This window comes from Catharus ustulatus, chromosome 24 (genome assembly GCF_009819885.2).
Source record: "Catharus ustulatus isolate bCatUst1 chromosome 24, bCatUst1.pri.v2, whole genome shotgun sequence".
In the NCBI taxonomy this organism is placed as follows: Eukaryota; Metazoa; Chordata; class Aves; order Passeriformes; family Turdidae; genus Catharus; species Catharus ustulatus.
In genome coordinates, this window is record NC_046244.1 from 4,549,578 (window position 1) to 4,577,317 (window position 27,740).

The window sequence follows — 27,740 nt, forward strand, 5'->3', positions numbered from 1 at the left end:
AGGTTGGGATGGGTCTTGGCATGAGGCAGGATCAAGGTGCCATTTTTGTTGTCTTTGTGGGGTTTAAGCCCTATCTGGTGCTTTCTTGGATTAGCAGGAGGAAAATCCCCCTGAAGATCCCTGGTTTTCCCTATGTGAGCGGGGGCCCCCGTGTGCCCACGGGTGCAGGGATACAACTGGAGCTCGGGGCGGCGCATTCCTGCCCCCTCAAGAGCCGGGCGGTCAGCAGAGCCGCCAAACATCCCCCTTCTTAATGCTGATTCTTTCCATCACAAGCACGTCTTGTCTCCGTGGCCGAATGTCTTCCATAGACGGTGGAAAGTGAAATTTGTGCAATGTCTGTAGGAGGCTGAAGAAAGGCCCTTTGTGCGCCCCCCGCGCGGGCGCTGGGCAGCCTCCAGCAGCACCCTCGGCCGCCCCGCGGCTCCCGCCGGCGGCGTCAATGCACCGCTTGTCCAGAGACCGGGACCCACTCTTAAAGCCCGAGCTGGTCTCCCCCGGTTAGTCCCACCGGTGGCCCCGCCGGGGCGGGCACGGCTACGGGGGGCCCCCCGGCCGCAGCCCCAGGATGTTTCTGTACTGGAAGAAGCGGGGTGCCTACGAGCTGGAGGCTTTGCCGCCCGGCCTGGCGGGGCTGGAGTGCGGGGCAGCGGAGCGCTTCTCCTGGAGCTCCAGCCTGGACGTCAGCGAGGAGCTCGGGGGTAGGTGGCTGGGGCACTTTGGGCAACCGGCAGGTTGTGGCTGAGCGCGGCTGCCCAAAGCCTCCAGCTCTAGCAACGACGGTGAGGGGTTGGGAGAACATCCTGAGTGCCGCCGGGATGCCGTGGGAATGCTACAGGTGCAGCTGGGGAGCGCTCAGCAAAGCGCCCGGTGCCACCGCCGCTTCCCCCGGCCCAGGCAGGCGTTTGAAAGAGCTAGCTGCTGCTGCTGCTGCTGCTGTGCGCTCTGCCGCAAGGACGATCCGGTTTCAAAACTCGTTTGCCGTCACCGGGTCCGCCGGGTGTAATAGCACAGCCGGCAGCAGGAGAAGGAGGAGGTGACCGGGCGGGGAGAGGAGCTGATGGGGACAGGATCTCTCCTGCAGCCCCCGGAGTGTCTGGTGGGGATCCGGACACGCTCTTGCCTCTGACACAAAGCGGGGCTCCCTGCGAGGAGCTCCCAGCCCGGTGTCCCAGGCCCTGGTGTGTGTGTGTGACCCGCGGGCAGGGTCGGCTTTTGGGAACGGCCACGCGGCTCTGGCTGATCCCTGGCACCGCCGGCCGCTTCGGCCAGCCTCTAGTTTTTGGTGAGTTTGGAAAACTTTCCCTTGGGTGCATGAAAGAATTTGTTATTTGTTTCCGTTATTATTCCCGATAGGTCAAGTGAAACGGCAGCGGCGGGGGGCGGGGGCCGACCAAGGCCGGCGGGCGCTGCGGGGCGGCCGCGGGGACAGAGGCCTCATTGTGCTCCTGCCGCGGGGGCAGCGCCCGGCCCCGGCTCCCAGCCCGGCTCCCAGCCCGGCTCCTAGCCCGGCTCCCAGCCCTGTTCCCAGCCCGGCTCCTAGCCCGGCTCCCAGCCCTGCTCCCAGCCCGGCTCCCAGCCCGGCTCCCAGCCCTGCTCCCGGAGGGCGACGAGCTGAGCCCTGCCCGGCTGCTCCTGCACCGTCCAGCAGCGTCCATGGTGCCACAGCAGCCCCGGCATCGCCTCCCAAGATGGGAGCTTGAGCAGCCAGCACCATTCCGAGTTGCTTCCCCCTCTCCAGGCAGAAGCAGCAGTTTTTTTCAGAGCTGCCTCAAAAGGCAGACTGTTCTATCCCGCAGACTGTTTCTAACCCTGGCCTTGGCCGCGGTCTCGCTCGGGTCGGCGTGGATGCTGTTTTTGTTGGCAGGAAGGATGCGGGAGAGGAAAGTGGTGCGGCGGGGAAGTCCCTGTGCCGCTGGGCTGGTGTAATAGCCGTGACACCTGGTAGAGCAGTGCCATTGTGGCAGAGCCATGCCATCTGGCCTCTCCACATCCCCGGCAGTGGCTCCCTGCCCAGCAGGCAGCTTCCCAACGCTGCATCCCTGCCTGCAGCGGGGCTGTCCTGCCAGAGGGTGTCTGTACTGCTCGTTTGCCGCTGCGAGCAGCGCGGAGTCTGTTATTTTTAAACTATTAGGTTCGACACATAACAAAAGCCTTCAAAATAGGATTTGTCCGTAAGGCCGATTTAACTGTCAAGCTCCTAAGCCCCATTGGGGGCTGACAGCGGCAGATTTAGTGTTGCTGCTGCAGCCCCAGGCCGTGCCAGCCCCAGGGGAGCTGGGGCAGGTCCGTGTCCTTATCCTGTACCCTGGGGTGCTGAGCAGGAGGTGCCGGATTCTGTAACTTGTGCGTTTCTCCGGCGGGGATGCACCACTGGCTCCTTGGGCATGGGGCTTCATCGCCCTGGATGAGCTGTGGGGCGGGCAGGAGCGGGCTGAGCCCGAGTGCTCTGCCGACCTCTGAGACCCGGGATTCCTGGTGTGGGGGCTCAGCACGGACCCGGAGGGGGCTCACCGCAGCGCCCAGGCACTGACCCTACTCTCTCCACAGCCGAGCCGTGCCCAGAAGAAGAGACAGTGCTGCACTGCCAGAATCCCGACTGCGCTGGAGAGAGAAGGGCGACCAAGGTGGGTCCCGCGAGGTGCGGGCAGCGTCGGGCAGTGCTGCCTGGGGTCTTGGAGGTGAGAAGGGCCAGCGAACAGCTCTGCCCAACCTGCCTCTCCCTGCCTTGGTCGGCAGCTCCCGGCCTGCCGTGCCGGGTGTGTATTCCCTGCTGGTGTCGCGGTCCTGCTGACATTTAAGGGCACATCGGCGATTTACGCGTTTCTCCAAGCTGCCCTGATTTGGGCTAATCCACTACAGCCCGTCTGTCCCCCCGCTCGCTAACGTGAAGCCAGGGCGGATTTAGGGTCCCTTCTCTCCTGTAGGGAGCCAGGCCGGACCCACGCCCTGGCTCCTGGCGAGTCCCCGGGGCTGCAGTGCGGGGCCTCAGGCGGTGTCTCCGGCGCAGCAGGCAGGACAGCCCGGGTGCACCGGGGGTGTGCCGCGGTGCTCTGTTTGCACGCCGGGCTGGCAGGGCCGGTGCTGCTGGGGCACACGTGGCATTGGGCTGTAGCTGCCCAGGAGCGCAGGTGGGACTGCCGAGAGCGACTGAGGCCACTCCGCCGCTGTCGCCAGACCCCTGATGCCTGCCAGGTAGCGCTTGGGGGAGGAGGACTGGTCAGGCTGGGGGCTCATCCTGCCGTGTCATGGTGCAGGATCACGGTGTGAACCCACTCGCTTTGTGAGGCACCTGCTGAGGGGCGGCGGAGCTGTTGTGTGCTGGGAGTTCCGTGGGGCTTGGATCAGGAGCTGATCCCTGGGGTGGGCAGAGGGGTTCGGCCATTCCGCCTGGCACCTCCTGTGGGGATGAGTCCACGGATGGGCTGCTGGAACAGGGTGGATGAGAAGCGCCGCATCTCTCTGGAGCGGCTGCCAGGGGATGTCACAGAATGAATGCCAGCTGCGGGCACTGGCTGGACCCTCGGCCATACTCCCACACGCAGGTGTCACGATGGCCACGATGGCAGCAACGCCGTGCTGGGAGAGGAGGAGGGCTGAGGGGCGTCCTGGGGCTGAGACTGCCTCGAATTCTAGGATAGGACACTGTGGATGGCAGGGATGGCAGAGGGGCCGGCGGCCCCTCGGAGAGAGCGCGGGTGGTGGGAGCGCGTCAGCTCTGACCTCAGCAGCGCCGGAGGAAGGAGGGCAGGAAGCGGGGGCGGCTGGAGCTGCACAGGCGCTTCCTCCCCGCTGCAGCGCGGGGTGCTGCAGGCAAGCCCGGGCAGGGCTGTGTCCTCCCAGCACCCTCGCACCCCTCCGCGGGCAGGGTGGCCGTGAGGGTCCCACACGGGGACGGAGATATATCAGCGGTGCAGCAGGGCTTGCTGGCAGTGGCCGGTGGCGCCACATCCCCAGGAGCGGGGCCAGTAAGAGCCCCAGTGAGACGGGCACTGGCCAGGGAACACAGGCTATGCACTGTGCTGAGGGCCTGGCTGGGGGTTTAAAAATAACCCGCTGTGAATGCCTGGAGGGGTTGGGGCCGTGGCCGTGGCCGCACACAATCGGAGGAAACTCGCCGGCTTCGAGCATTGTTTGGCTGCAGACGCTCGCTTCCTCCGTCCTGCCACGGGGACACGGCTCTCGTCAGCACAAAGGGGCTGTGGGGTGCCAGGGCGGCCTCCTGGGCCGCTGGTGAGGTGCTAGTGCCACGGTGCAGGTGACTGTCCCGCAGCTCCTTGTCCAAGCCTCGGCATGTGCAGGTGTCCCAGGGTCTCTGCTCATTGCAGTGGGGCGGGGGGGGCTCTGCGGTGCACAAGCTCCCGTGTCATCACCACGCCCTTACAGCACCCACTGCCATATAGCCATGCCCTGGTCATGCTGCTTTCCCTGTGCCCACTCTGGCTCCAGCATTCCCTATGAGCAGCGTGCCAGCTGCATTTGGGGGTGGGAGAGGGAACCTTACTGCTCGTGGTGCTGACCATCCCTCCTGCCAACACGGCACAGCCGGCAGCCCCGGGCAGGCCCTGTCTGATGGGCACATGTCCCCGCAGGAATGCCACCACGCCGAGTGCCGGCAGCTGAGCCGCAGCGGCCCCCTCAGCCTGTGTGAGCTCTGCGACGGCCGCCTCCATGGCGCCATGCACTTCGATGGCCACATCCGCTTCGACCTGTCCCCGCAAGGTGAGCCGGACGGGGCTGCGGCACCGCTGTGACACCGCTGTGGCACCGCTGTGACACCGCTGTGACACCTCCGCGGCAGAGGTGCAGCGCAGGGATGGGAGTGATGAAATGCGCTTGGGGCTGGTGCAACTCAGGGATGGGAGTGGGATGCAGTGGGAGCCAGCACGGGGCTGGGGGAGCTGTCACAGCCCAGCTCGATGCCCGTTTGCAGGCTCCATCCTGGCCCGCAACATGTCGACACGTTCGTGCCCCCCGCGCACCAGCCCTGCCTCTGATGTGGAGGAGGAGGAGGAATGTCCGGCAGAGAGCAGAGGGTGAGCGCCTAGCCCTGCACAGCCCGTGTGCAGCCCCAGCCCGTGGCATCCCTGTCACCCTGCCCTCCCTGTGCCCGCAGGGAACGCAGGAGCTCAGCGCTGAAGCTTCCCAAGAAGAAGGCTTGGCGCAGGCACACGGACGTAAGACACCAGCTCCTCTCCGTGGGGCACTCGGCAGGGCAGCAGGATGGCCCTGGTGGGAGGGAGGGAGGAACCCCTGGGCAAGCAGCTGCCACCTGTCCCCAGGACCCCAGCAAGGAGTGTTTCACCTTGAAGTTTGACCTCAGCATCGACATCGAGGCAGAGATCGTGCCAGCTGTGAAGAAGAAGTCACTGGGGTGAGTCTGCTGGGAACAGGACAAGGTACAATGTGGGTACAGATGCAGAGACAAATGTGGGGCTCATGTCCTGCAGGGAAGTGCTGCTGCCAGTCTTTGAGAGGAAGGCGATTGAGCTGGGCAAAGTGGACATCTACCTGGACCAGTCCCACACGCCTCTGTCCCTGCAGTTCGAGGCGTATCGCTTCGGGGGACATTACCTGCGGGTCAAAGGTGCTGCGGGGGCCCAGAGGGAGGTTTGGCTGCTCCAGAGTTTCCAGAGCACACTGACAGCCTGATGCTCCCACAGCCAAGCCTGGGGATGAGATGAAGGTGGAGCAGGCAGTGCGAGACGCCAGGTCAGCCAGCCTGCCCATCCTGCATCCTGCCAGCAGTGCTGCATTCCTTGGACCGGCACTGGAGCCGCTGCCAGGACGCCGGGAGGGCAGTGAGAGCCTGGTGAGTGCCAGTGCTAGTCTGGGGAGGAAGGAATTTGGGATGGGATGGCAGTGTGTGTGATATCCTCCCACAGCCATTCTTTCTGAAGATGGGTCATGGGGCAACAGCGTGGTGTCTTCTCCATGGCCTTGTTGTGGTGTGGGCTGGAGATCCCCCTGGAGCCCCCAAGACCCACTTTTTCCCCTGGCTGTGCCATGCTAGCTGTGCTGTGTTGTGCTGTGCTGGCTACACCATGGTAGAGTAGCAGCTCAAGCAGCAGCACCAGCCCATCGGCTGTGCCAGGTACAGGCTGGCACCAAAGCAAAGGCAAACAGGAGCCCTGGGGGCCCCGGCAGTGGCTGCCACTCGGTGCCACCCCACCCCTGGGACTCCTCCTGGCCCCAGGACTCGCCCTGGCCGCTGGCCCTCCTCTCACTGCGACGCCTGGTAGTTGCTGAGCACAGCAGCTCTGTCCTGCCCCATGGACCCTGGCCCCAGATAAGGCGTGGGACCGTGCTGGGTGTCACTCCCATGGCAGCAGGGTGCCAGGCCCGCGGGGAGCAGCTCTGCAGGATCTGGCCAGGGGGCACTGCTTGGTCCTGTGCCAGCAGACCCTGAGGGTGGCAAGCTGGCTGCATGGCCAGGGCTAGTGTCTGCCCGTGTCCAGCACTATAATGCCTGGCTGCAGGACCCGCAAGGCACTAGCAGGGCCAGGGGTCAAGCGGGCAACCAGCCACCTCTGTGGGGGTCTCGATCCCGACCACCTTCCTGGGGACAGGTGGGCCCCAAGCGGCACCGAGGCGATGGGGCTGGTGGCAGCCGGCGCACCTGGAGAAGTGACAGCACAGTGAGTAATGGGGATGGTGCCCGGAGCAGCTCTTGCCGCCTGGGTCTGCGAACGTGGCAGGGTGTGGGGCCGTGCTGGCGGCGGTGGCAGCAGCATGGGGCTTCCCAGGGCTTGGTGGCAGGCAGGGAGCCCCGAGCCTGTTGAGTTTTGTGCCACGGTGACGAGATGGCAGCGGCCACATCCCGGCACGGCCCAGGGACACACAGGGAGCAGCCGGTACAGCGGTGCCCGGGGCTGCGGGAGCCTCTTGGCCGTGACCCAGCTCTCGCGACCAGCCGGGGGGCTTTGATCTCCGCCGGTGAATTGTTCAGCTCTGGTAGCTTATCTGCCGAGGAGGGAAATTAGGTTTTCGGCGCTGGCCCCACCTCCTTTTGTTTCGGAGGAGCTCGGCCACAGCCTGCCCGGCCCCGGCTCTGTGGTCCGAGCCGGGAGTGCGGCAGGACGGGCGGCTCGGCCGGGTGCTGCGACCCTCGGGATGCCCTGAGCCCCCGCGCTGCAGGGGCCGCTTGTCCATGGCCGGCCGGGCTTGGCCAGGTAGCACCCGGGGTCCTGCACCCCCGGGGCTCTGCACCCCCGGGATGCAGGTAGGCAGGTCAGTGCGGGCAGGGGAGCGTGGCCCCGGGACCCCACTGCCCGGGGCTGCCATCTGGGTGTCTGTCTGTCCCACGATGCTCGAGGTCAGCCAGGCTGCTGTCCCCATCCCAGTGCCATGGCCGCACCGCTGGGCACTGACCCTGGGGACACTGGCTGTCCCCGCTGCAGGCTCCAGGACGGCGAAGGAAGAACATAACAGAGTTCCTGGGGGATACCAGCATCCCCAGCCCTGAGCCAGCCCTGCACGGCAGCAGCTCTCTGCCCACCAATGGCACCGACACCTGGAAGAATCGCGCTGCCAGCCGCTTCAGCGGCTTCTTCGGCTCCGGGACTAACACGGGCTCCTTCGTGCGGGTACGTGCAATGCAGGCATGGGGAGGGGGTGTGGGGACATAGCCACTGTCTGTGGCTAAGCTGGGGAGCTGGGATGGGTCCCCCTGGGGCTCGAGACCCTAGTTCCACAGGTGGGGTGAGGTGGTCCGTGGCACAAGCCTGCTGGCCCCTGCCGAGCCACTCTGTCCCACACTTTTGGCCAGGACACTGAGAAGCTGGAGCAGCTGGTGAACAGGCTGCACGCCTACAGCACCTTTGGGCTGCCCAAGCTGCCGCCCCAGCTCCGCTTTGACCGCGACTCCTGGGAGGAGGATGGGGACGAGGCTGGGCTGACGCTGGAGGACAGCTGGCAGCAGATCATCCAGGGCACAGAGGTAGGGACAGGGCCTGGGGAGTCTCAGGGGCTCTGCCCAGGCCCCAGCACAGTGCTGACACTCAGCCTGGCAGGTCCTGTCGCGCCGGCAGTGCCACCAGCAGGAAGCCATCTGGGAGCTGCTGCACACAGAGGCCACCTACATCCGGAACCTCAAAGTCATCACTGATGTGAGTATTGGCAGCTGCTGCACTGTGCTGGGCTGGGGACTGTGGCTGCAGCTCACTGGCTCCCCACTCTCCCCACAGCTCTTTCTCTCCTGCCTGGTGAACCTGCAAGAGTCAGGGCTGCTCTGTGAGGTAAGTGGAGAGGGCTGCAGGGGACAGGCTGTTCAGAGATGGCTCCTCAGCCGTGCCATGCTGCAGGGTGGAGGTGTTGTTCCCCAGCACTGCCCACCTCACCCCCACAGGTGGATGCCGAGCGGCTCTTCAGCAACATTGGGGAGATCATCCGGCTGCACTGCAAGCTGTGGCGCAGTGTCATGGCCTCAGTGCTGGCCAAGGCACGACGGACTGGGGCACTGCTTGACCCCATTGACTTCCTTGATGCCTTCAAGATGGTGAGTGGGGATGCCACGCCACGGTGGGGAGCCAGACCACGGTGTGTGCTGCATGGTGACCCCCTTGTGTCCCTCAGTTCGGGACCCTCTTCAAGCCCTATGTGCGGTATTGCATGGAGGAGGAGGGCTGCATGGAGTACATGCGGGCACTGCTGCGGGACAGCGAGCTCTTCCGCACCTATGTGACGGTAAGGGGAGGGCGGGGACCGGGCCTGGGGCTGGGGCCAGGGCGGTGCCGGTGCTAATGCCTGTGTGCCACAGTGGGCTGAGAAGCAGGAGCAGTGCAGCCGCCTGAAGCTGAGCGACATGCTGGTGAAACCTCACCAGCGCCTCACCAAGTACCCGCTGCTCCTCAAGTCTATCCTGAAGAAGACAGATGACCCACGCGCCCGTGAAGCCATCACCACCATGGTAAGGGATTGGGGTGGGGGGCAGCAGGGTCGGTGGCCCCCCCCTGGCCCCTCAAACCCACTGCCACTCCTGGCACAGATCAGCTCTGTGGAGCGCTTCATCAACGATGTCAACTCGCGGATGCGCCAGCGGCAGGAGCGGCAGCGCCTGGACGCCATTCTCAGCCGGATCGATGCCTACGAGGTGGTGGAGGGCAGCACAGATGAGGTGGACAAGGTAGGCTGGACATGGCAGAGCTGCCATCTCACGCCACACCATGCCCTTCAATGCCATCCTCTGCCACCCTGCTCTGCCACCCTGCTCTGCCACTCTATGTCACTTCATGCCAAGCCACCCCTTGCTATGTCATGCCATGCCGCCTGTGCCATATTACCCCATGCACCCCATGCTGACACTGAGGGCTTCTGGCAGCTGCTGAAGGAGTTCCTGCGGCTGGACCTGACTGCCCCCATCCCTGGCACCTCCCCGGAGGACACCCGGCAGCTCCTCCTTGAGGGCAGCCTGAGGATGCGGGAAGGTAAAGACAGCAAGGTGAGGACTGCAGGGGACAGGGAGATCTCGGCTCTGACCCCTGCCTGCCCGCCCTCACTCTCTGCACGGACTGACGCCCACGGCCACATTCTCACCCACAGATGGACGTCTACTGCTTCCTCTTCACTGACCTCTTCCTCATCACCAAGCCTTTCAAGAAGGCTGAGCGCACCAAGGTGATACGGCAGCCCTTGCTGGTGGACAGAGTTGTTTGCCGGGAGCTCAGAGACCCAGGTGAGAGCAATGGGCATAAGGGGGACTACAGGGAGGTCCCTGGACACTGCTGACAGCCCCTGCCCACAGGCTCCTTTCTCCTCATCTACCTGAACGAGCTGGGGAGTGCTGTGGCCGCCTACACCTTCCAGACCAGTGGGCAGTTGTGCCGCAGCTGGGTCGAGGCCGTGCGCAATGCCCAGGTGAGGGCACATGGGTGGGTGGGGGACCCGTGGGTGCCCTGTGCACGCCCCATTCCTCACTGATGACTCCCCCTTCCCAGAACCTGCTGCAGCGGCTGCGGCAGCGCTGGCGCATGGAGGAGCAGGAGGAGGAGGACGAGGAGGATGAGGAGGATGATGGTGAGAGTGGCACCTCAGCTGCCAGTTCACCCACCATCCTGCACCACAGCAGCGCCAGCCCGGACTCACAGCAGTGGTAGGGAGCAGGAGGGGGGACCTGCACACCCCCAGCCTGGCACAGGCCCCTCCTCACCTTCTTTTACCCACAGCCCGTCCGACGGCTCCACCGAGACGCTTGCCATGGCGGCAGCAGAGGGTGGCGATGAGCTCTCCTCCCCAGACTGGGACACAGGACCCTTCAGTTCAACCTCGGATGGCTCGTCCATCAGCACCAGCACCTCCATCGGCACTGGCACCTCTGCTGAGACCCCCACCTCTGCCGAGACCCCCACCCAGGAGCTGCCTGCAGGCGCCCTGCCTGTTCCCCTGCCCCACGGCGTGGCCTCCCCAGGCAGCGGCTGCCGCTCGTCCTCCATCGACAGCGCCTATGGCACGCTCTCACCTGCCTCTCTGCGGGACTTCAGCCAGCAGCCACAGGGGACGGCCGAGGAGGGGCAGGAGCCCTCCCTGGCCCCTCCTGCGCCCCGGCCTGCCTCGCCCCGGCTGCGCCGCCGGACGCCCGTGCAGCTCCTGCCTTGCCCAGCCAGGGTGCTTAAGTCCAAGTCGGAGGCCAGCTTGCCCCAGCTCCTGTCCCCCACTTCCCCAGGCCCCCTAAGCCAAAGCCGCAGCCTCTCTGACCTCTGTGCTGGTTCCCCCCGGACTAGCCAAGACCCCACAGCTCTGGCTGCCCCCGGCAGCAGTGGCAGCTCCACATCAGAGCTCTCAGAGCCAGAGGCACCAGTGGAGAGCCCAGCATCCCTGCCAGGGGAGCTCAGGCGCGACTTCCAGCCTCCTGCCCGCCGAACCCTCTCGGACCCACAGTCGGCGCAGCACCGCAAGCTGACACTGGCTCAGCTGTACCGGATCCGGACCACGCTGCTGCTCAACTCCACGCTGACGGCCTCGTAAGCACATGCTGCCTGCTCCTGGGGGACGGCCAGCCCTTCCAGGGGCTTCCCAGGGACAGAGTCCCAGTGCTGAAGGCATCTCTCCCCACTCTATGTCTTGCAGGGAGGTCTGAGAACCGCTGGTGTGGAAAAGGACAGATGCACGGATGTACCAAGGAGCTTCTCCTGCTTCTAACCGTAGCGTAATGCCGGGGCTGGGCAGAGCAGGCACGGGGATGCCACGCTGGTGGGGACATGGATGGGGATGCAGACCAGTCCCCTTGGCAAGGACGTGTCCTGGGCATGGCGGTGCAGGGCTGGACATGGCACGTGGCTTGTGCTGAACCCCCTGTCCACAGACATGCGAGTTGTCGGGCAGGGGATCCTGGGGCTATGGGGGGCTGTGGGAGACTGTGGGTCAGCTCCTGCAGGCGAGGAAGGGATGATGATGTTGGCAGTGGTGAGTGGAGAAGTTGCTGAGAGGGTCGTGGTGCTGGTGGCACTGTGCTGTGGGCAGTGCAGGGAGGAAACTGGGGCTGGTGGCAGGAGAGGATGGCGCAGGGCTGAGGCAGGTTTGCCCTGTGGGGTGGCAGTGGATGGCAGCACCTGGGACCGGAGTGCGGGAGCCACGGTGGGACATGCACGGAGGCAAGAACCCCGGCTGCCCCCCCATGCTAATCTGCACTCCACGTCCCAGCTGAACAATAAAACCAGCTGGTGCACGCTCATGTCCGCCTCGCCTTTCCTTTGCCTTCAGCAGCACCCAAGGCTGGGCATCACCTGGGTGGGTGCGATGTGGCTGAGGAAGCCCCACCGGGACAGACAAAGAGGGGCCAGTTCCAGCCTCCCATTTTGGAGCTCAGGGTGGGGATGGAGCCCTGGGACGGAGATCAGCCCTGCTCCCCACCTACCCTGCGTCCCCCTGTCACCCCCGCAGCCGTGGGTCTGCGCCAACGAGCAAGGGAGGGCGGTGGCCGGGTCCGAGGCGAGGCAGTGCAGGTCCCTCCCGCGCCTAGCACTCCGTCATGTGGTTTCGTACCCCCTGGACTCATTTCCAAAAAAGCATTTCCTCCTGCTGCGGTTGGGTGTAAAAGCCTGCCTCGGGAGGGCTGGCGCTCACTCACCACGCGTCGCGTGCTGCTGACGGCAGCCATGGGGTGCCGGGGCACCCTGCCCGGGCACTGAGCTGCCCCGACACCCCACTGCACCTGCTGCCCGCTCCCCTCACCGCCCCGGCATGACCCAGCCGCATCGGCCACAAGGATGAAGTGTTGCTGCCCTGGGGTGGCTTGGGTGAGTGCGGTGGCGTGGGGGTCCCACGGATCCTGGGCACCAGTTGTGGGGTGTCGCATGGCTGTGGCCATCATAGGTCTGGAGGAGGGAGGGAGGGGGGAAGATGGATTAACCCCAGTGCCCAGCGCCCCAAAACCGCTTACCTCTTTGGCTAACAGCTGGGGCTGGGCTCTGCTGCACCAAAACATTCACGGTGTGGCGTAACCACAGGGGCCACAGGCCATAACGAGACACACAGGCTGCGGCCTGGGAAGCGTGGGGTCAGTCACGGGGCTGCAGGCAGGGCAGTGCCGCGGGGAGTGGCTATACGGACAGGGGCTGCCTTCGGGGCTAGCTGGGCGCACGGGTGGTGACCACGGCACACGGGCGCGCACGGGCACCGGGAGCGGCGGCTGCGTTCCGGGCGGGACAGGCGTTTGCTGGGCACAAGCAGCCGTGGCTCTCCCCACCGCACAGCCAGCCCTGGGCCTGCCCCGTGCCCACCGGTCACTCCGGGTCCAGCGGGCACCCGCTCCCCGCGCTGGGCAGGGGCCGCTGCCCGGCTGCAGGCGGGGTGCGCGGGCAGGGCCCCGCTGCGGGACGGCCGTGCCTCAGCGGTGACTCAGATGTGCCACTGGCAGTCGGGACTGACTGAGGCAGCCGCCCGGATCTGCCGGCAGCGCTCTGCGAGCGGGACGGCCCAGCGCGGTTTCCAGTCTGCCGGTGGCGGCGGGTTTAGTAGAAAATGATTCAGCTGCCGTAATCGGGGCCATCACGGCTGGGAAATCCAGCCCCCAGCGAGGAATCCCCTGGCTCCCTGCCCACACTGTCAGTGCCACGGTCCTCTCAGCCCCCGGCCCAGCCTGTGGAAGGGGTGTCAGCGTGGGCAGTGCTCTCTGCACCCACCGGCGCTTTCACGGGAGCGGACAGCACCTGGTACCCCGCGGGGGAACAGTGACCTACTTTGGAACGCGCGTAACGAGGCGCGATAGCATCGGGGAGAGCGTGAGCCAAGCACGGCTTCCTTTCGGGGAGGAAATCACCTCCTCTGTGAGGGAGATAAACCCCAGGAAAGTCAAAACTGGCAGCATTAACCCCTAAGCGCCCGGCTACCGGCACCTCCCTAAGCTGGCCATCCCTGGCAGCACCAGCAGTCCGAGTTCCTGACTCTTTCGTCCCCATCCCTGGTGATATGGCAGGGGTCCTGTTGGCACAGGCGGCCGAGCATCTCAGTCCCCAGCCAGCCTGGCAGCACCATCTGCAGAGCACACGGGGGCACAGCCCCCTGCACAGGCTGTGGCACAGTGGCCCCCGCAGTGCCAGCAGGAAGTTGCTTGCTCGTGTACTGCGGGGAAGGCAGAGCACAAGGGGCTGTCGCGGGGTATTCCCGGCCCGGGGGCAGCACACCCACGCGGTTTTGGGGCAGAGGGCCGCGGCTCCAGCCGTTCTACCCGGTGCAGGCACCGGTTTACACGCAATTCCAGGTACGGCTGTGTCTCCGGTATAAGCTGGCGTGAGCCACGGGCGCCCAGCTCCTGGAACAACCCGGCTGCCTGCAGCCCTGCTCTCTCCCTGCTTGCAGGTGATCTTGGCAGCGCTGTGGCTGGCGGCCAGCGAATTGCAGCCCCCAGGGTGGCGGGACCGCGCCGTGCCGCAAAGACAGCCGGTCCTTGTGCAGCCACTCCTCCGCCTGCGGAGACATGCCAGCATCTCCCGGTGCCCCGCCGGCACGAACTGGGTCGAGAGTGCTGGCCATTGCTGCCTTCCGTGTTCCGCAGGTGAGCGCTGCCCAGTCCGTGTGGCATGGCACAGCACACCGTGGCACAGCAGGGGCATTGCTCCGAGTGGCCGTGCTCCCTGTCACCCCACTGTCCCTGCAGGGACATTCCTGTCCGAGCCCTGCACAATCCCTGAGACTCTCGGCAAGTGCCTCCCCTGTCCCGCTGGCACCTTCCGCACCCAGCCCAACACCCTCAGCAAGTGCCAGGCTTGCTACGAGTGTGATCTACAAGGTGAGCTGGTACCCTCCACACCGTGCTGTGCCAAGCAGCGTGGTGCCATGCTGCTCACCGCCTGCTTTCTGCAGCTTTCCAGAGTGTGCTGAGCAACTGCTCGGCCACCAGCAACGTCGCCTGTGGCTGTGAGCCCGGCCACTTCCGTGACTGCCGTCACGAGTTGTCTTCTAAGTGCAGCGAATTCTCTTGCCGAAAATGCCAGCCCTGCACCGGACGCCTCATCCAGCAACCCTGTGAGTGCTGCCACCTGCCCCATGGCACAAACTGTCAGTTGTGCCACCTCTGACTGGGCTACCCTGCCTCATTCCCACCCTCTCCCCAGGTTCGGAGACACAGGATGCAATTTGCGACAGCAACTGCAAACCTGACTTCTACAGAGACGGTGACAAGTGCCAGCCATGCCCCACGTAAGCATTGACCTTCCAGCTAGGAACCCATGTGGGGCCCATGGCATGGCACAGCATGGCACCCATGGGTCCCATCTCCTTGCAGGAGCACACTGGACGCGTGTGGCAAAGAGTGTCAGCAAGTGTGCAGAAGCAACAATGACCAAGGTACGGGGACAATGGGGCCAGGGTCGGTGGTGTGCAGTAACCATGCTGGACAGCTGATGGGAACGCTCCTGCTCCTCCTTTCAGGCTCAGGTCTGGAGTACATCCTGCTGGGACTCACCGGGCCTCTCTTCCTGGGTGCCCTTGCCATCTACCACAAGAGGAAGAGGCTCTGGCATGGTTCCCTGGCAGGTGGCTCCCTCCCCATGGCACAGGCCACCTCCTCAATGGCCGGGGCTGCAGCCACACCGTGGTGCCGGAGGTGGGACAACCTGTGCTGCAAGCAGCCGTGCTCCCCACAGGGGACAGAGCGTGCCACTGGCACAGCAAAGCAGAGCCTCCACCACCAGGCCTTGCTGCGTGAGCAGCCCAGTGATGAAGGGGAGCCCTCTGCACCCCCAGAGCCCCGCAGTGCCCTGCTGCAGGGCAGCCAGCTCTACGCCGTCATCGATGTGGTACCAGTACGGCGTTGGAAGGAGTTCATGCGCATGCTGGAACTGCGGGAGGCAGAGATTGAGCTGGTGGAGCTGGAGGTGGTGCACATCCGGGACCAGCAGTACGAGATGCTGAAGCGCTGGTGCCAGCAGACCAGTGCCACACTGGACCACGTCTTTGCTGCCCTGGAGCGCATGGAGCTGGCCGGCTGTGCCGAGGCGCTGCGCCAGAGTCTGCCTGTGGGACCCTAATCCCCAGCGTCAGCACCCTGGCACAGGGAGGTCACAACACTTCCACATCTCACTGGGCACCTCATCCCAGCCATACCCCTAAGTATTGTTACTTATGACGTGTAGACATTTTATGTCAGTTTTATGTCCCCTTCCCACTTGCCTGTCCTCTCTATTTATGTCCCCCTGCTCCCAGGGCCGGGGAGGACCCCATGCCTCAGCACGTCGGCTGCCCAGCCACTCGCGGGACGAGCGGGCACCGAGCCCACCGCAAACCCATGGGATAGTTCTCAAGGCTGCCCGCTGCTGGGCACTCCTTCCCCCTCCCCAATAAATGGTGTGTTCTCCATCCACCACGCCTGGCACTTCTTCGCAAAGCTGCGTCGGCCGGGCACCAGGGCACTGCTGGCCTCAGGACCGCTGATGGCGATGTGGCCACCACAGGTGACAGGCAGTGTGGGTGCTGGCAGAGGTACAGGCGGTGTGGGTGTTGGGGGTGATTGTGGTGATGTTGGTGAGGGAGGCACCGCTGTCGGCGAGCATGGTGTGGGTGGGGAATGGTGTGGGCAGCCCCAGGAAGGCGCGGGGCACTGCTGGCGGGGTTTATCGTTTTAATCGCTGGAAAGGCAGGCGGTCTGGGCAGAGGTGAGCCGGAAGCTGGCCTTGAGCGGCTCTGGAGGGACAGGAGCGAGGGCGAGCACGCTGCAACGGCGAGTGGTGCCAGCGGGGTGTGCGGCGAGCCCGGCCGCAGCGGCCGAGCCGGGCAGTGCGCAGGGAGCCGCGTGTCCCACACCGCGGCAGCTCGCTTTGCAACGGGCAGCACAGGGTGGGCTGGCGGCAGCGGGGTGTGGGGATGGGCGGGGGGCTACGGGTGCCTGGGGCGGTGAGGGGTTTCTCTGGGTTGGGCTATGTGGCCATCCACGGCAGGAGGAGGGTGCCGAAGCACGTCACGGTCCATGGGAGGACCTGCCAGCCTCCTCCTGCTGCGAAGAGCCAGGATGCTGTGTGGCGTGGCTAGTGCTTGGCTATGTCCCCCTTCTTGAGGATGATCTGTCGCTGCCAGGGCGCCAGCTTTGTCTCATCGTACCCGAGAGTCCTTAGCTTTTCCGACTGCTCCTTCTCCTTCTCCTCCTCCTCCCGCTTCAGCTTCTCCTGCTCTTTCCTGCTTATCGGTAGAGGGCACAGGGCGCCGCGGTCACCAGAGCCGCGGGAGCCGCCGTGCCCGCCCACCCAGGGAAGGGGCTTGCGGCACTCACCGTTTCTGCTCCCTGCGAAGGCAAAGGGAAGAGTGAGGTTAACAGAGCCGCGGGAGTGACCGGCTGTGCAGCATCCCCCGACCCTGGCTCACCTCTCTTCCTCCAGCTTCTTGCGCAGGATGTCCCTCCTCCAGGCTGGCATGCTGGCCAGGCGCGCCTCCTCTTCTTTCTCCTGCAATAGACAGCCGTGTTACCGGCACTGCCGGGGGCCCACCCTCACTGCCGGCTCCATGGGGCCACAGCATCATCCTTGGTGCGCGGCATCGCATCCTTCTGGCAGCCGCCCTCCTTGGCACGGTGCTGGTGGGGTTCACCAGCACATGGCTCGCCGACGCGCCCCTCACTGCCCGCCTTCCGCCGGCGCCGGGAGGAGGAAGGAGCGCGTGGCGTGGCCAACCCTTGCAGCACACCACAGCTTTATTAGACACGCGGGGGCCCACGCTGCCCCGGCACCGCAAACACCACACCAGAGGGGAGCGCAGCCCCGCCGCTGCGCCTCCCACACAACACACAGCCACGGCAAGCCGCACACACTGCAACCTCGGCCCGGGGCCGCGCACAACAACACCCAGCCCTCTGCGAAGCTGAGCTGCACCACGAGCCACAGAGGCAGGCGAGCACACCCGGGCACCAGCCCACAGCTGTCCCCTGAGCTTGCTACCGCCCCACGCCACACCACTGGCACAGCTTGCAGCATCCTGCCGGACTCAGGTGTCAAACATCTCTGCCTCCTTCTCCTTCCAGAAGGAGAAGCTGCGGTCAATGAAGCGGCAGACGTCCTCCTCGCTGAACTCTCCCAGCTCTGGCACTGGCACTGCTGCCCCCTGCCCTTCTGTGGCCATGGTGGGGGTGTCTGGCAGGCTCTCTACCACTGCCACAGGGTCATTCCCAAAAAACTCCTCAACGAGGTCCTCAAAGCCGTCAAGCCAGTGGCGGTGGCCAGCCTCGACCTGCTCCAGCACGGTGCGGTGGAAACGGCGGACGCGGTGCCAGCTGTGGCTGCCCAGGCGGTCAAACATCTCATAGCAGAGCAGGTGGCGGAAGCGCCGCTCCTCGGGGCTGAGGGGCATCTCCAGCAGCTGGAAGTAGCCCAGCATGAAGAGGTCGAGCGGGAGGCTGTCGTGGGGCATGGGTGAGCCGCCGACGTGGGGCAGGAAGTGTTGGGGCCAGTACAGCACCGTGGTGCGGCTCAGCCGCCGGATCTGACGCCCTGGGACCCGGCGGGCGACACTTCTCCAGCGGGCCAGCAGCCGCCCCGCTGCCGGTCGCCGCCTCCCCAGCCGCCGCGGCCGCTCCTCCCCGGGCACCGCCGAGAGTGCCCGCTTCTTCCAGTGCTCCAGGAAGAGGAAGACGGCGCGCTCCTTGCACCCCTTGGTGCGTTCATGCGGGCTGCTCGGCTCCGGCAGCGCTGGCCTGCTCCGCCGCAGAGCCCCATCCCCGTATTCCTCCTCCAGGATGGGCCGGCGGGTGCTACCAGGGGGCTGCACCCGCTTGCGCTTAGTGACCCTGGGGGGAGGTGCAGGGGGCCCCCCTGGCCCCTCGTAGTTGGCCTTGAGGCTGCGGACAGAGACTCCGCACCCCAGGATCTCACGCCGAGCGTCGTGCTGGGCACCGGGGCTGCCCACTGCGCCCCCCGCCCCAGGGCCCTCCCGGCCGCTCAGGGTGGCTGGTGCTGCGGCCGCGCTCCTCGGCAGCGTGGGGGACTGGCTGCCGCGGGCAGGCGCGTCCTCGTGGGCGAGGCCGAAGCGCCGGGGTGCCGGGGGCGAGGAGAGGGGCACGAGTGGCGGCAGCTCCTCCTCCGGCCCCCCTGGAAGCGGCTGCGCCTCGTGCATTACCCGCAGGCTCCCCAGCTGCCTCTCCAGGTGCTGCATGTCCTCCTCCCGCATCGGCTGCCCGGCGGGTCCCGGTATGCCCCCGCGGGCAGGTGGCCCGCGCCGGCACAGGGGCGGCGAGCGGCTCCCAGGCTGCGGCGGGAAAGAGGGCAAAGGGGCTCTTGAGGCCATGCCGCACGCACCTTGTGCCACTGCCGCCGTGTGTGGCATCCCCGGGGTACGACGCCCCTGCATGCAGGTAGGGTGGTCCCCAGACCAACTGGGAGCCAGAGGCAATGCCACGCACGCCATCTCGCCAGGTCCTGAGCTGCTTGGGCCATGCCCGCGCCGCGCTCGCCGCCGCAGCACCTGGGACCCCCTCCCTACCTTGCGCCGCTGCTCCTCTTCCTCCTGCATGCGGAGCTGCAGCTTGCGAACCATCACCTGCCGCTTCCACTCGGGGATGGGCCGACCCTGCTCGTCCTGGCTCGGCACCAGCGCCTCCACCTCCACCGCTGCCCCAGCGCTTGCTGCCGGCACCGGTGAGCTTCCGTTCAGCACCGGCTCTGGTGAGCCCCCCGCCAGGCAGCGCGGTGGCCCAGCAGCCTCGGGGGTGGCCGGCGGGGTGGGCGTCCTGGTGGGTGACGGGGAGGACACTGGCGACTCTGCCTGTGGAAGGAGGGAGGGAGGGCGGTGGGCACTTGCTGTGCTGTGCTGCGCCGCACCACCGGCTCCCCTGGCCCCCATCACCACCTACGTTGGCCCCTGCCTGGCCGCTGCCCGAGAAGACGGTGGTGAAGCCTTTGCTCTGTGGCGTTGGCTTGAGGCTCTTCCCAGCTTTGATCTCGGCCAGCAGGTCCGAGTTGTCGCCGGTGGGGGACATCATGTTGAAGGATTTGGTGCCTGAAGGGAGGCAGGAGGGGCAGTAAGTACCGCACCAGCACCATCTCCCTGCCCCTGTGAATCCCCCATTAGCTTGCAGGGTAGGGGGCTGGATGGGTGGCTGGCTGGCTGACTGCCCCCCTCCTTGCCATCCACGAGCCCCTGCAACACCCCTGAAGTAGCATCCAGACACTCAGCTCACTGGTCCACAGGAACAGCACATCACCAAATTCCTGGGTCCATCAGACCCCAGTAGAGCAACCCCCCAGCACTCAACAGCCCGGCACCCCAGCTCCACAGATCCGTAAGACCAGCACTCCAACAGCAGCTTACAGGGTCCATGGCACCCTGCTGCAGCAGCATCCCAGCACCCCAACGCTCAGCTGCAAGGGTCCCAGCCTGGCCCCAGCTCCGAATGCCCCTCCATGCCCCCGAGGCACTATGTTACAACAGAAGGGTGCCTCTGGAGGGACAGCTCCATGGCCGGTGGCAGCCCTGCCACTGCAAGACGGCCCCTACACTCCCCTGGCAGCTCCCGGCAGCGATGCACCGACAGCCTGAGCCAGACTCCCTGCCAGCCCGGTGCCCAAAGGGCTGCGTGGCACCGGCACCCCGGGGATGCTTTTCCCACTGCTCACGCCACCCGCCTCGCGAGCACCCACCGTCCGTGCCAGCCATGCGTGAGTCCCTAACGGCCCATGGTACCGTGCCAAGGCAGAGCCCCCTCCCCGCGGCCGGCGCCCGCAGCTCGCTCCGCTCGGCTGCGCCACGCCGGAGCCAGAGGGCTGCGGGTGCTGCGGGCCCAGCGGGACGCGCGCGCTGCCATCCAGCGCCGGCTGAGACCCCCCGGTCCCGGGAGCCGGCGCTAATAAAGCGGGCGCCGAGCAGCGGCCAAGCCCGCCGGCTGCAGTCAGCGGCGGGGGAGCGGCCGGTGCGCTCACGTGGCGGGGTCACGCCGGCCGGCTGAGCGCGAACAAAGGCCCTCTGTGTGCGGGGCCGCGGGGCTCTGGGGCCCGGCTGCCTGCCCAGCCCTGCTAGCCCTGCCTGGCGGCTCCGGCAGCCCCGCACCAGCACTCAGCCTCCCGCGTGGCACGGCCGGCCGGCGACGCGCAGGGATGACAGCCCCCGCGGCCGTCGATGCGCAGGACGGCACCGGCATGGGCCCTCCGGCTGTGCCCCGCGCCAGGGCACCCCCTGAGCAGGGACAGCGTGGGACCGCGGTACTTACTCTTCATCTGCCTGAGCGCCTTTCCTCCTAGGGAGAGAAGCAGAGAGGCGGCGCGGGGCGCGTGGCAGAGGAAGGATTTGGCCACCGCGAGACAAGAGAGAAGAGAAGCGGCCAGCAGTGAGAGCAGGCAGGGGCGAGCGGGCGTGGGAGCCCCCGCGCCGACACCGGAGGAGAGAAGGACAGAAAGGCTGTCAGGAGCCGCGCGGCCCAAGTGCCCAAGTGCCGCGGGAGGAGACGAGCCAAGGAGGTCAATGCCACAGTACAGCCAAGGGGACAGTGCCCAGTATCACTCCCCGTGCCCACCCGGCACCCTGCCACTTACTTCCCGTAGAGGAGGAGGAGCGGCGGGGGCCGGCGGGCGTCTCGACGGGCGGGGGCGGCGGTGGGGGCGTCGGGCAGGCGGTGTCGGGCAGTGGTGGGGGCGGGGGCGGAGGGGGCAGCTCGGCACCGGGTTTGCTCTCCCCGTTGCTCATGGTGTCCGCCGAGATGGGTGATGCCTGGAAGAGAGCATGGGCAGGCGTTGCGGTGCGGTGCCACTAAACTGTGCACAGGCTCGCGGCGCGGGGCTCACCTCCTCGGTGTGCGCCATTCGCTGGGGGCCTGGCTGCTCGGCCACGACGTGCCCCAGGTGCTTGTAGTAGTCACCGGTGCTCGGCTGCTTGCCGAAATTCCTTGACCGCCTGCTAGAGTCGGCCCGGCGCAGGCCCTCGGGACTGCTGTCACGCGATGCCAGCTGCAATGGGGAGCCCACCTCAGCACTGCCGCGCCCGGCTATGGCCGTGGCACAGGGCCGTGGTGGAGTGTGACTGTGCCAGCGGTTTGCCTTGGGGCAGACGCAGAGCTGGGACGGACAACAGGCGCATGCCCTGGGGTCTGTTCGGCAAACGGCTCTACCAGGGGCTGCGTGCCATGGTGGCAGCGTGCGGCATCAGTGCCTGGCACTGTGACCCCATAGCCTGTGCCCAGGATCCTGTCCAAGCCTCCCCCGGGATAACCCCCTGGGAACAGGAGTGCCGAGCCCCAGCCCCGCGGATTACCGGAAGCTTATCCCGCGCGGGGCTAGGGCCCGGTTCCAAACCTCCCTCTGAACAGGGCTCTCAAGCAGCGCTGCCTCAGCTCACCCCGGCGCATTCCACAGCGGCTTTGCGAGTTGTGCTGCCGAGTGCTGCGCTGCAGGGGGCTGTGCCTGCTCCCTGGGTTTGGGGCGCCACCGTGGCATAGCCCTGCTCCCCTTGCTGGGGGCCCCGCTATTTGCATTTCCCCGTACGCCACCTCCACCCATGGCATTTTCACGGTGAGCCCGGGTGCTCGCCGCCGCCGCCAGCCCCAGCTAAGTCAACAAACGTCAGCTCGGTGCTTCCTACTCCGGCTGCCATGGGAGTTGTGCCAAGCTTGGCTCCTGCTCCGGCAGTCCCAGCCCTGGTCTGGCACAAGGGTCTGTGCCGCTGAACCCCATTTCATGGGGCACCCACACCAGTGTGGCACCGCTCTGCCACACTCCCACAGGCAGCCCGTTACTCCGGTAAGCACTAAAGAGCCAAGGCCATGTGCAACCAGCACTGTGGGGTCCCGAGACCGCCACGTGCCTAGCCCACACTGCTCTGCCGAGACCCCCACCCCATGTGCCCCCGTTCCCCAGGTCGGGGACACAGGCAGTGTCCTGACCATGCCCAGAATCCTGTCCCCAGTGAGGTGGCGAGAGCCATGGTAGGGGGTCAGGGCGGCCCCAAAACTCCTGCATCCTTATGCCCCCCCAGCCCGCCATGGAGGGCTGCACCCCTCTTACCTGTGCACGCCTGGCTGAGCCCTCTCAGCTCCTGGCAGCGCTGGCTGTGCCACCCGACACCTGTGGCGCGGGCGACACCGGAGCTGGCCGCTCGGGTTACCGCCTGCGCAGCTGCCCACGCCCAGCTCGGCATGGTGCCGGTGGCATCGCCGGGCCGCATGGGCGCGGCTGCCATGGCATTGGCATGATGCTGCCGGGTGCCCCAGCCGGTGCAGCAGTGGAGTGGGCCCACCCAGTGCCACGGAACCACCAGAGCATCACTGGCCCCAGCTTGCTGCATCCTCGCTGCTGGTTGAGCCCCAGCCCCCCCAGTGCATGCCAGCTTTGCAGGCATGTGGCCTCCAGCTGGGACCGTCCCCTCCCAGTGCAGGCAGCAACTCCTCAAAGGGGATGGGTGCTCGGTGGCATGCCCCCCCCGGTGGTATGTCCCTTGAGCTGTGTATGGGGCATGGTGCAGGGGACACGGTGCATGGGGCCGTACCTCTCGGCGCAGCGCCTGGCTCTCCACATGCCGCAGGTTGTTCTTGGCCCGCACGTAGATGTCAGCGGTGTGGGGGGCAGCGGGGGGTGCAGGTGCAGGGTAGCCGGGGGGTGGCGGGGGTGGCCGGGTGGCAGGGGGTGGGGGCGGTGGTGGGGGGAAGGCAGGGGGTGGTGGCGGCGGGGGACCCTCGCCTGCGGGGCCCCGGCCCCGTGGCCGCATCTCGGGGTCCAGCATGTCCATGTACGCCTGCATGTCCGCCAGCGCCGGCTCAGGCACCCCTGCGCAGGGCACGGGGTCAGGGGGGGCTGGACCCGCACCCCCCGCCCTGCGCCCCCTGGCCCCGCACTCACGGGCGGCGGGGGCCCCTGGGGGGCCGCCCCTCTTCTCCCCGGTGCTGGACTGGCTGGAGTGGCAGGAGTCGTAGTTGGAGAGGGTGCTGGCAGGGGAGCCCACCTCGAAGCGCGCCTGGGGCACTGATGCTGTGGTGTTGGGCGATGACATGCCCGAGTCGGGCTGTCGGCATTCCCCATCCGCCGAGGGGTCTCGTGACAGCACGCGGTGCTCCACACTCTGTGGCACAGCCGTGGGGTCAGGCAGCAGGGCAGAGGTGGGGAGGCCCTGTGTGTTCCCCACGCCCTCATGCCCAGGCACTGCCATACCATGTTCTCCACGGTGCGCAGGTACTGGGCGCAGTGGCTGTGGCCATTGTACTCGGCGAGGTCGGCTGCTGTGTAGCCATCCTGGTCACGGATGCTGAGGTCGGCACCGTTCACCACCAGGATCTGGCAGCACTGGGGAGAGTGGGGGTGCATGGCAGGGCTGGAGGGAAGGGCCCTCCCCTCACCCTGACATCCTGTTGGCCACCAGCACCCACCTCCAGCTCGCCATTCTCGGCGGCATCATGCAGCGGCGTGCCGCCCCAGCCGTCGGCACTGATCTCCCCGCCGTGCAACAGCAGCCAGCTCAGCACCTTGGCATGGCCGCGACTGGCGGCGAAGTGCATGGCCGTGGCCCCCTCGGCGTCCCTCTCCGACAGGCTCACCGTCGTGAAGCTCATCTGTGTGGGCAGGTGGGCTGAGCACCGGGGCTGTGCGCCCTGTGCTGTGCCACTGCACTGTGCCACCACGCCGTGCTTGGACCGCGCTTACCAGCCATACGATGACAGTGTTGTGGCCCATCTGGGCGGCGGCGTGCAGTGGGGTCATGCCATCATAAGCGCGCGCGTGGGGGTCAGCCCCACAATCCTGCACCAGGTACTGGATGATCTCCAGGTGGCCTTCCTGGCAGGCGAGGTACAGCGGGGTGGCCCCTGTCTTGGTCTGGGCACTCAACGTACTGCAAGCAGGGCACAGCGCCCGTCACCTGTGGCCACTGCTATTGCCAGGGCTGGGACAGGGGGCTGGCAGGATACAGGGATATGGGGGCTTGTGGGACACAAGGAACATGGGCAGGTGCAGACGACACAGCTGTGGGCAGGCAGGGCAGTGCCAGGGCCGGGAGCTGTCCATCCCACACCTTCCCTCAGGTTCTAGCGCTGTGGTGATGGCTGCAGCTGCAGCGGGAGGTCACTAAGTTAATCAGCCTGCTTAGGCTAAGCTCCTTCCTCCGGCTGTTTTTGGACACTGCAATTTAGTCGTATTTTAGAGTAAGCTGCTTACACAGCACCAGCCCTGGAGCCGGCTGGGAAAGGCGAACCTGCACCATGGTGCTGCCCGGCCCAGCTGCTGCACACGGTGTCCCCTCACTGCCCCAAAAGGCCTTGGTATCCTTGTGTCTCTCGTCCTGAATTGTATATCCCAAACTGTGCAACCCAAATCCTGAATCCCACATCTTTTACCCCACATTCCCCACAGACCCACATTCTGCAACCCACATCCCGCATCCTGCCTCCCGACCCCACAGGAAGCTGTTTTATTAAGTGCTCCATAAAAAAACCTGTTGAATATTTAAAAAAGGAAGAGCAATAAATACTCTGCTCTGTTATCGCAACGATCGCAGTCCCTTAATAATTGATCCCTGTAACTGTGAGACGCGCTGTGGCCAGCACTCCCTTCCCGCTGTGCCTTGCGTGCTGTGCCACTGAGTGCCTGCAGTTCCAGGCTGCAGAGTCCTCTGTGCTCACCGAGATGGGACTGGGGCTTGGGGCAGCTGCAGACTGAAGGTGCAAGGAATAGCGAGAGCACAGGCACAGAGTCAGTCTCTGATTCCCTTTTCTCAGTAATTGGGAAGGGGTTAAGACCCTTGTGCAGCATCAGTAAACTGCTTTGCCAGATGGCTGAGACCCCATGCTGGGCCACCGGCTGCCTGGGGGCCCCGCGGGCCGGTGCGAAGGTGGGCTGGGAGAGCCAGCATCCCGCTGGGGATTGGATTTCGGAGCTGTAACGGAGCCTCCGGGCAGGCGCGGGACTGGGAGCAGGGCCAGCAGTAAATAATTCAGGGGGAAGGCGGTGACAGCAGCGGAGCAACCCCGGCAAGCAGCGTGAAAGGCAATGCGAGTGCCGTGCCACACCTGGGCTGACACAGTGGGCACCGAGCAGGAGCAGTGACTGGTTTGGGGCTGGGCTCAGGCTGCAGGGGTTAATCCCAGAAATGCTCAGGGCTAAGCTGGCACACCTGGAGCAAGGAGATAAAGAACTGGGGCTAGGACAGCTCTGGGCAGTAAGCACGATGGGATCCAGGGATCTCTGTGACCCTGCCTGGAGGAAAGGATGCAGGGCTCTGGTGTTGTGGCACACAGAGAGAGGGGTGCCGAGTGCTGGTTCACGTCCTGCTGCCTCGAGACTCCCTAGATGTGGGAGAGCTGTGCAATCCCTCTCATCCACATCCCTGGATACTTTCAGGGAAAATGTAGAGCAACAGCGCATACCCCCGACTCTGCTTTGGTCGGGTCTACGGGTTATTTCTAGTGGCCTCTGACCACCACAGGAAATCGGATTAGCGGCCACCTAATCGCCTGCTGCAGCCTCGTGGCGAGGCCCGGCATCGCGGGCCCTGTGGGCTGCTATGCCAAGTAACCCAGGGACCAGTCTGGCCCCGGGTACCGCTCAGGAGGAAAAGCAGGGATGCTGCCACAACGGAGCCGTCTGAGAGAGGCTGCCACGTCCAGCAATGCCCACGGACCTGGGCAAGCGGAAAGGTCGTCTCCGGCGCAGGGAGCAGCCTCTGCTCGGCGGTCAGCCTAATCCATTTACATAACAGCGGGCGGACAAAGGCGGCTGTGTTATCGCCCCGCGCCAGCAGCCGACTCAGCGGCCAGTGACAATATTTCTGCCAGTGCTCACCCCTGTCCTCCTCTCCCTTTCTTTCTGGGCCATAAAGAAGGTGCAGCTGGCTGCCCAGCCTGATAACGTGGCCGCGTTGCCCTTGGAGCTGGGGGATCAGGGTGGCTGCAGCATTCGTCCCCAGTACTGGCACCCTGCCCAGTGGATGGAGGGAGGGTTGGGGCCACAGCAGGCACCCTGTTCTTTCACTAGCCCCTCTCCTGCTGGTGGGTGCCAAGCTTCCTGCAGACCCTGTCTCGCTGCCAGCAGTGGGTGCCTTTACCTGGGGCAGTGTCCCAAGAGGAGTCGCAGGGAAGGGAAATCCCCTTTCACCGCGGCGTAGTGGACGGGCAGTGCTCCCGTGTTGGTGGCTGCCGTGGGGTCGCTGCCTCCAAAGCGGAGGAGCCAGTCGATCACCTCATGGTGACCGAAGCGGGCTGCCAGGTGTAGGATGGTGGCACCAGAGTTGTCTGTGTCCTGCAGGAGGAAGTGGGACGGCTGTCAGTAGCAGGGACCAAGCCCTTCCGGCAAGGGGGCAGGGGACCGCAGGCAGCCGTGGGGCATCCCCCAGCCCGGAGCTAGTTCCGGGAGGGTGGGGTGGCCAGGGCGGAGTTCCTGTCCGTAAGGAGCGGGGCTGGAGCAGGAGCACAGGGCATTGGAGGAACCGTGGGACCAGCATGCCTGCCCTCCGTCAAGGGCCTGCGTCCGCACACAGTGAGTGCAGCACAATGCCCTCCTTGTTCTGCCGGCCGCGGAACCCCTGAGCGCGGTAACTTGCCACGGAACCCGGCTGTGCCGCCGGCCCGTCCGCCCTCCACGCTCGATGGGGCGCGGGCAGGGCTGGCCCCTGGCCAGGAGGTCGCCGATGCCTGCTGACCCCTTCCTTCCCGATTAATCTCCGCTCCCAGCCCTGCCGCCGCCTCCTCTTCCTTCGGCCGTCACATGTCTTTAACTCTCGGCCGGCCCCGGGGCAAGCCGCTTACCGCCCCGGTCCCGCCGTTGTGTAACCCCGGGAGGGGGCGGCGGCCCCGGGGAATATGTTCTGCCCTCGCGGCTGAACCCCTCCGGGATGCCGGGGACTCTGCGAGTCCGTCGGATGCCTCCCGCTATGCACGGCGGAGCCCTGCCCGTGCCGGCTAGGACAGATCCCGGCTCGCCGTCGGCAGAGTTGGGAGCACCACGCGTGACCGTCTCCCCGCGGCCACAGCCACCCACACGGGACCGCGAAACGCCTCCCCGGCCGCCCGAGCCACCGAGGGACCCTCCGCCGCCCCCCGCGACCCCGCTCGCACCTGCACGCCGCAGCCGCCCTGCGTGAGCAGCCACTGGAGACAGGCGAGGTTGCCGGTGGCGGCGGCGTCGTGGGCCGGCGTGGCCCCGTTTCGCGCCCGCGCGTCCCCGCGGAGCGCGGCCTCAGCCGCCAGGTACCGGAGGCAAGCGAGGCGTCCGGCCCGGGCAGCGTGGTGTGCGGGGGACGCGCCCAGGGCGTCCCGCAGCCCCGGCCGCAGTAGCCCGGCCGCCCGCAGCCCCCGCAGCGCCTCCACGTCTCCCTGTCGCGCCGCCTGCAGCGCCCGCTCCAGCGCCATCCCGGTG

General features: G+C 66.2%; 3 protein-coding genes across 7 annotated transcripts; 2 read left to right on the forward strand and 1 right to left on the reverse strand.

Annotated features, from left to right (window-relative positions):
• The first annotated feature begins 445 nt into the window (after positions 1 to 445).
• On the forward strand, positions 446 to 11,668 carry PLEKHG5 (pleckstrin homology and RhoGEF domain containing G5). Of its 3 annotated transcripts, none has more exons than XM_033079538.2 (22): positions 446 to 701; positions 2,551 to 2,627; positions 4,593 to 4,722; positions 4,934 to 5,036; positions 5,117 to 5,177; positions 5,283 to 5,374; positions 5,451 to 5,587; positions 5,664 to 5,812; positions 7,401 to 7,586; positions 7,769 to 7,939; positions 8,013 to 8,108; positions 8,187 to 8,237; positions 8,348 to 8,497; positions 8,575 to 8,685; positions 8,759 to 8,908; positions 8,987 to 9,124; positions 9,320 to 9,439; positions 9,541 to 9,673; positions 9,743 to 9,855; positions 9,936 to 10,090; positions 10,164 to 10,958; positions 11,065 to 11,668. In XM_033079538.2, the coding sequence occupies exons 1-22, from the start codon at positions 569 to 571 to the stop codon at positions 11,072 to 11,074; spliced, it is 3,261 nt and encodes a 1,086-aa protein (XP_032935429.1). In that variant the 5' UTR covers positions 446 to 568; the 3' UTR covers positions 11,075 to 11,668. The 3 variants fall into 3 exon arrangements, with proteins under 3 accessions (XP_032935429.1, XP_032935430.1, XP_032935428.1); XM_033079539.1 differs by lacking the exon at positions 446 to 701 and adding an exon at positions 1,228 to 1,285; XM_033079537.1 differs by lacking the exon at positions 446 to 701 and adding an exon at positions 2,117 to 2,134.
• A 103-nt stretch (positions 11,669 to 11,771) lies between these two features.
• On the forward strand, positions 11,772 to 15,949 carry TNFRSF25 (TNF receptor superfamily member 25). Its single transcript, XM_033079543.2, has 7 exons — positions 11,772 to 12,233; positions 13,795 to 13,990; positions 14,093 to 14,224; positions 14,299 to 14,460; positions 14,550 to 14,634; positions 14,720 to 14,781; positions 14,866 to 15,949. The coding sequence occupies exons 1-7, from the start codon at positions 12,204 to 12,206 to the stop codon at positions 15,462 to 15,464; spliced, it is 1,266 nt and encodes a 421-aa protein (XP_032935434.1). The 5' UTR covers positions 11,772 to 12,203; the 3' UTR covers positions 15,465 to 15,949.
• A 92-nt stretch (positions 15,950 to 16,041) lies between these two features.
• Positions 16,042 to 27,733, reverse strand: ESPN (espin). 3 transcript variants are annotated; one of them, XM_033079540.1, is made up of 15 exons: positions 27,440 to 27,733; positions 26,431 to 26,624; positions 24,036 to 24,222; positions 23,762 to 23,944; positions 23,547 to 23,678; positions 23,238 to 23,457; positions 22,888 to 23,165; positions 21,192 to 21,353; positions 20,943 to 21,117; positions 20,621 to 20,647; positions 19,268 to 19,413; positions 18,898 to 19,179; positions 16,792 to 16,871; positions 16,700 to 16,711; positions 16,042 to 16,605 (listed from the first exon to the last, which is right to left on the reverse strand). In XM_033079540.1, exons 1-15 carry the CDS (start codon positions 27,731 to 27,733, stop codon positions 16,458 to 16,460), a joined length of 2,520 nt encoding a protein of 839 aa, XP_032935431.1. In that variant the 3' UTR covers positions 16,042 to 16,457. The 3 variants fall into 3 exon arrangements, with proteins under 3 accessions (XP_032935431.1, XP_032935433.1, XP_032935432.1); XM_033079542.2 differs by lacking the exon at positions 22,888 to 23,165 and having other exon boundaries at positions 23,341 to 23,457; XM_033079541.1 differs by lacking the exon at positions 20,621 to 20,647.
• Between the last annotated feature and the right edge of the window lie 7 nt (positions 27,734 to 27,740).

Excerpts from the sequence above, each read along its gene's own strand:
- PLEKHG5 (XM_033079538.2), top strand. The coding sequence starts at position 569 with ATGTTTCTGTACTGGAAGAAGCGGGGTGCCTACGAGCTGGAGGCTTTG. Across the intron at positions 7,940-8,012 it reads AGATCATCCAGGGCACAGAG|GTCCTGTCGCGCCGGCAGTG; the intron begins GTAGGGACAGGG and ends TCAGCCTGGCAG. Across the intron at positions 8,909-8,986 it reads GTGAAGCCATCACCACCATG|ATCAGCTCTGTGGAGCGCTT; the intron begins GTAAGGGATTGG and ends CTCCTGGCACAG.
- TNFRSF25 (XM_033079543.2), top strand. The coding sequence starts at position 12,204 with ATGAAGTGTTGCTGCCCTGGGGTGGCTTGG. Across the intron at positions 13,991-14,092 it reads CTGCCTTCCGTGTTCCGCAG|GGACATTCCTGTCCGAGCCC; the intron begins GTGAGCGCTGCC and ends CTGTCCCTGCAG. Across the intron at positions 14,461-14,549 it reads ACGCCTCATCCAGCAACCCT|GTTCGGAGACACAGGATGCA; the intron begins GTGAGTGCTGCC and ends CCCTCTCCCCAG.
- ESPN (XM_033079540.1), bottom strand. The coding sequence starts at position 27,733 with ATGGCGCTGGAGCGGGCGCTGCAGGCGGCGCGACAGGGAGACGTGGAG. Across the intron at positions 23,679-23,761 it reads CCGAGAATGGCGAGCTGGAG|TGCTGCCAGATCCTGGTGGT; the intron begins GTGGGTGCTGGT and ends CACTCTCCCCAG. Across the intron at positions 19,180-19,267 it reads GCGGCCAGGCAGGGGCCAAC|GCAGAGTCGCCAGTGTCCTC; the intron begins GTAGGTGGTGAT and ends CTCCTTCCACAG.